The sequence below is a fragment of the Poromitra crassiceps genome (assembly GCF_964638095.1).
Source record: "Poromitra crassiceps genome assembly, chromosome: 15".
In the NCBI taxonomy this organism is placed as follows: domain Eukaryota; kingdom Metazoa; phylum Chordata; class Actinopteri; order Beryciformes; family Melamphaidae; genus Poromitra; species Poromitra crassiceps.
This window is the reverse complement of record NC_139634.1, coordinates 12512963-12519341: the sequence shown is the minus strand read 5'-3', so window position 1 is coordinate 12519341 and position 6379 is coordinate 12512963. Positions and strand designations below refer to the sequence as shown.

Sequence of the window (6379 nt, the reverse complement as noted above, 5' to 3'; positions counted from 1 at the left end):
GGTTGACATCCGTTAACTTTTGAGTTGTTGTTTTTCTTGTTGTGGTTGATTTGTTTTCAAAATCTACTCTTCACTAGCTTTGCTTTTTTGTTTGTTCCTGTTTTCTGTTCTGCGCTCATCTCTCATCTCTGCTCGTGCAATTTGTGTGACATCCCACATTTCAAGCAAAACAGAATGTAAAAAAAATGTTGACACAGCTTATAAATAATATCATAGGCCGCAGTCAAATTCTTTGCAATGCCATTCATCAAAACTTGAGTGGTCGCATCCCGTTGCGTAAACTACAGTCATGCTTATTCTGCACAACGTGGTACAATAACTTTTTCAGGGAGGATGGAGAGTGGGAATGGCTTTTTTTCTTCTTCTTTTTTCTATACACACACACACACACACACACACACACACACACACACACATATATATATATATATATATATATATATATATATATATATATATATATATATATATATATATATATATAGGGTGGGAGGGGGTGGGAGGAGTACAATATGAATGTTGCGATGAAGGTTCTGGTAGTATAGTACCTGCAAGAAAATGCAATCCACTTTCACCCCTGAGAGTAGGCGTCAAAATATTTCATAATAGTGTATCTCTCATCTTAGAGTGCAACTCCTATTTTCCTGAAAGCTAGCTTCAAGAGTAGCCAAGAATAGACCACTCAATGTAAATGATACAAATTCAAATAGAACGTTGCTCTTCCTCTCCATGTTTGCTCCCTGGTGTTCACGTCAAGCGATGTGTCATTCAGCGAGCTGACATTCACTCGGACACCCTTTTCGCTCGCTTAATGATATTTCCTGAATATTCGGTCGCTGTCTCAGAGTATTTGGGCAACAAGTAAGAATGAGTCTCTTCTTCCCCTATCCATCTTCCCAGGGGGTCTTAGCTGACGATAAGGCTACCCAGCCCAACGCCTCCCCCCCCACCACCACCACCCCCCCACCTAGCTAGACTCCCTATGGCCCTCCTGCAGCACTGTTGTTGAATTCAGCCATTTTGTCAGAAGCTTAAAAACCCCTTTGCTGCTCTGCTTCCATTTAGTACGGCTCCTTGCATGTCGCTATTGAAGCAGTGCTTTTCTTCCTTTCCATTCATCCCTAGTGCATCCAATATGCTCGCTTAATTTGTTTTCTACTTACTGCATTTGAGGTGATCAGCGTGTGCACCAGTGTTTGAACGCAGCCAGACAGACATGCTTTTCTGAAATTAGATGGGGGGGGGGGGGGGTAAGAAGGAAAAAAACTTAAATGACGGCAACCAAAATTACCCATAATTTATTTTTTATTTTTTATTCAGAGTCGAGATCCAGCACATCTCACCTAGAGAGTATTACGTTATTACACATTAATATGATTTACTGGAAAGTCACACAACAGCAACAAAACAGTATAACCAACCCTAGCTGGGAATCCAACTGTGTCGAGGAAAACGACTGTGGCTGCCCTGCGTGGAACCTCACACTCTTCTTCTTGCCACATTAAGTGTACATTGCTTTAGTTATGGTCCGGAACAGCTCCACCAATAGAGCATAACGCTGCACTGCACTGCAAGGGTCACAGGTTTGAGTCCCACAATCCCACATAGGACCGCACTCTTGTACTTTAATAAGCCCAGCATGTTAAAGGAACAGCTCACCCTAAAATCCAAATTACATGTTTTCCGTCTTACATGTAGTGCAATTTATCCATCTATATCGTTTTGTGTTAGTTGCCTGAGTTTCTGCCTTCTCTCCAATACAATGGAACTGGATGGCACTCGGCTTGTGGTCTCAAAGTGCCAAAGAAATACATTTGATAAACTCAACAGCAATGTATCTTTCCAGAAATCATGACCCAGTTACTCAAGATAATCCACAGATCTTGTTATGAGCAGTTTCATGTAGGAACTATTTTCTTTTGACCGAACTACACCAGCTAGCTGCTAGCTAGTTCCTACAAGACACTGCAAAAGAAAATAGTTCCTACATGAAACTGCTCACAACAAAGTCTGTGCATTATCTTGAGTAACCGGGTCATGATTTCTGGAAGGAGACATGTTGAGCTTTTCCAAATTTATTTTATTGGTGCCTCGAGCACTACAAGCCGAGTGCCATCCAGTTCCATTGTATTCAAGAGAAGGCAGACATCTCTGCGGCCAATATCTCCAAAACTCAGGCAACTATCCCAAAACAATATAGATGGATAAATAGCACTACAGGTGAGAGGAAAAATATGTATTTTGGATTTTATTGAGCTGTCCCTTTAAGCAGAAAAAGTCTGTAAAGTATAATCCTTGGCTTGGTCTGTGACTGCGATGAAAAATGAAGCAAGACAAATGTTGTCTCTGGACTGCTTATGTATCTGGTGTTATTTATAAAGCTGTGATTGCTCCCTAGACAGCCAAGCAATGAAAGTTATTTATTGCAGTTGGATTATGTATAATAGACTTGTGATTAATGCAGGTAGGATGCAGTGGTGAAGCATGAGAATATTGATATATATATATGTTGGTAATTACATGTTAGAATGGAGCAGTGTATTTCATTAGGGCCAGGTGTTCAAATGCTCTAATCCCAGGGTATTCATGCTACTGGCTATCAGCACTTATTAGCTTAGCTTACAGTGTCCCCTCTGTGTGACTTCCTCTGTGTGTGACTTCCCACTCGATTGTGCATACTCAGTTAGTTAGCTCAGTGGTTAACACTGTTGCCTCACAGCAAGAAGTTCCCGAGTTTGAACACCGATCCGTCGAAGGTCCTTTCTGTGTGGAGTTTGTATGTTCTCACCATGTGGGTTTTCTCCGGGTGCTTCAGTCTCCTCCCACCATCAGATACATGCATGTTAGGGTTAATACTCCTAACATCCTAATAACATCTGCCTTGTGGACCCCAGGAAGAACAGCTGCTGAGAAGGCTGTAGTAATGGTGATCCAAATTCAACTTCAATGTGCTTATACCTGTTTCCTGAATTAGAATTACATAGATCACAAAATACAATAAAGTCATAGGAATGTGTCTTGGTCACACTGGAAAGATATTGACAACATACAGGGTAACACACTTTATAACGTTCATGAAAAAAAACTTGTATAAAAAAAATGATTAAAAGTCCTTCAGAGTTACAATGTTTATAAAATAAGTTATTTGAAAAAAGAAAGATAGACATTTTAAAATAATTTTAATTGAACTGAACAATATTTGCATATTTACAGATTCTGGCATTTTTCATGTTGTATTATTCAAAGTAGAATATTTATACATCGTAAAACATTACTTTAGGGGGATAAAATAATATCGTAGACCAGGGGCTCTTCAACCCTTTTCAGCCCAAGGACTGCTTGCTTGATAGAGAAACAGAGCAGTTCCTAACTACAACAGCAGGGGACCCCCTACGATTTAAAATAAAATAAGAATGTTTTGCATTTTAAACATTTACAATCCAGCGCACGCCAGGATATCAGGATTAACGCTAATTTTTTATTTGTATTAGATTACATTAAAAAAGCAAGGAGGAGTGAACATGTTTCGCATAATTGCTTCATCAGAGTCACTTTGTAAATCTTTTTTTTTGGTCAAAAGTAGCTTATTATTGCCTATTAATGATTGGCGTTTAAGTTCAATATGATCATACATGTATTTTGTCTAAAATACATCAGTATATAAATGGAAGCTACAACAAATAAAATCAATCCCAAGCAGATCCCCAGGGTGATGCAGAGGATGTAGTTGCCTGCATCGGCCTCCAGTGTCTCACACATCCTCAAGGCGTCCTCCACTATGTCACCAGGGCCTGGCTCAGCCAAGGTGCGTCTGCAGTAGGGATGAAATGATAACCGATTTAATGATAAACCATGAATTCCTCACGGTTGCTATTCGTATTTATCATTTTGATTGTCATTCAAACTCTCTTACCGTGATTACAGTGCTTTGAAAACATAGTAAATACTGTCCATCAACCAAAGTTAGCAACAGTCTTTGTGAATTGATTTCAGTGAGTTTATCAGTAAAGGTAAAGTCAAAGTCCCAATGATTGTCACACACCTGAGTGTGCGGAATTTGTTGTCCGCTTTTGACCCATCCCCTGGGGGAGCGGTGAGCAGCAGCAGTGCCACGCTCGGGAATCATATGGTGATCTAACCCCCCAATTCCAACCCTTTGATGCTGAGTGCCAAGCAGGGAGGCAATGGGTCCCATTTTTATAGTCTTTGGTATGACTCGGCCGGGGATCGAACTCACAACCTCCCAGTCTCAGGGCGGACACTCAAACCACAAGGCCACTGAGCTGGGTACTTGTAGGTCTGAGTTTTCAAAATAAGACTTGGTGAAATTATTTCAGTGATTGAGTGTATCAGTACTTTTTGAACATTTTCAGCACATTTTAACAATATACAGTGATAATACTGCTAACCGTGATCATTTTGGAGTTTTGGTCACTATAATCGTGATGTGAAATTTTCCTACCGTTTCATCTGTAGCCTGCAGGCGTCTTGCTTCCACTCACAGCCCAGCCCTGTGGCTCTGGCGCACACCTCACAGCTGGGATACAGAGCACAGCCTTCAGCCTGCACCCGCGCCAGAGAGAGGGGCGTGCCCACCAGGGCCTGGCCCTTGTACAGGAGTATATTGTTAACAGGTTCCTGGGCGGTGAACAGAGGGATCTCCTGCAGTAAGGTGGTGTTCTGGCCCCATACTGCCACCCGGTGGAGTTCCCCCTTGTCCGTTCCGAGGTGCAGCACTGCTCCTCTGCGCTCCTCTCCGCTCCCTGTGAGCGTCACGGCCAGCTTGGTGTACGTGATTCCCCTTCGGACCAGCAGGGGCGCTGTGGTGACGCTGTTCTCCATCAGAGTGTGGTGCTTCGCAAACTTCAGCACCGAGTCAGGAAGGTCCTGTGACGAGCGGAACCTCTCGGCCTTCAGGGCGCTGTTCAGGCACTGCCCAGGCCTTGGTACGGGCACAGGTACTCTACCAGCACAGGTCTTCTCTTTAAAGGGACCATCCATCACTTGACTGATGTCAGACACACTGAAAACACACACCGCCGACAACGGCTCCCTCTCCCACTGGGAGGCGAACAGGCCGTAGAAGTGTGTGCTGTCGGGGTCGCCCGGCACGTGTTGCGTGGTGAAAACATCGGTCAGGATGTTGTAGCGCTGACCGCTGGCTTTGTCCTCACACGCCAGCTGGGCCTTGAGGAAGGTAGTCCACCGCTCCTGCAGGATCCTCAGACCTCCCACGTCAGACTTGCAGACCCGGGCCACCCTGGGGACTTTGACTTTGGTGTAGAGGTTGTACTCCTTGGCCACCTCAGTGAAGAAGAAGTAGATCTTGTCATCGTCTCCTGCGGGGTTGCTGTCTGGAGACTGCTCTACGAAGGCCGAGCTCACAAACTCTGGCTCGTTCAGCCAGTCAAATTCGGGGGAATGCTCGGTGCGGATGCGCTCCTTCTCTGGGCCCGTTGCCCGCGAGATGTCGAACTCTGTACTCTGAAAGTCACGGCTGGCTGCAGTGTACAGGAGACCCCCTGCCATCACAGCCGTGTAATGCTGACTGGGCTCAAAGGGAAACTTGCCCCTCGCTGACTCCATCTTCACCGCCCCGTAGTCTGTCGTCTCCAGGGTGAAGGAGGAGAGATTCAGAAAGGCACAGTGGGGGTTGAAGGCGTAGGTGCCGCACACGTAGACACGCCCGTCGCCAAGGAACTCCAGCAGGCGGATGTAGTTGTTGCAGACCACCTGTGTTTTTCCCTTTTCCACACAAATCCTCCTCTCCTTTTCTGGCACATCCCAAATAATTGTGCGTGGCGGTTGGTTCAGGTTGTTGGTGTCCACGGCCAATATGGCGTCCCTGGCACCCAGGAAGAGCATGCCTGATGAATGGTCCAATAGGAAGGTGCTGATGTTGGCCAAGCCCCTGAACTGCGTGGGGCCCAGCATGTCGTCAGACTCTCCCAGTCCGCTGAGAAACGCTGCCCAGGAGGCTCCAGAGAGGAGACTGCACATCGCCAAAATGATCAACATCGTCAAAACTGTAGTGTGGTAAGTGATACTGAAGTGGAGATTTCCTCTGTCAATCTCACCATCTACTGGTCCTATTTAACCACCAGCAGGGAAGGATTTATGACATCACTGATGATGTCACAATAAGGAGAGGGATTTATGACATCACTGATGATGTCACAATACCAATGATGTCATCATCAATGATGTCATCAGTGATGTCACTCTAGCAATTGTGATCAGACTGAGTTCGTGGGCATAACAGAAAATTATTACTGTACAAAGAGAAGCCTTTTTCATATTTGAGTGACAGTATTTGGCATCAAATGGCATGAAAGAATAGCTGTCTTATATAAAGTTTATGGCTATGTAGTCACCTCTG

The 6379-nt window shown here is 44.6% G+C and overlaps 1 protein-coding gene across 1 annotated transcript; it reads right to left on the bottom strand.

Annotated features, from left to right (window-relative positions):
* Positions 1-3384: 3384 nt before the first annotated feature.
* On the bottom strand, positions 3385-6000 carry LOC310790026 (semaphorin-4F-like; the record flags this gene model as incomplete). Its single annotated transcript, XM_083651744.1, has 2 exons — positions 3385-3811; positions 4463-6000. The coding sequence occupies 2 exons, from the start codon at positions 5998-6000 to the stop codon at positions 3598-3600; spliced, it is 1752 nt and encodes a 583-aa protein (XP_083507870.1). The 3' UTR covers positions 3385-3597.
* Positions 6001-6379: the final 379 nt, after the last annotated feature.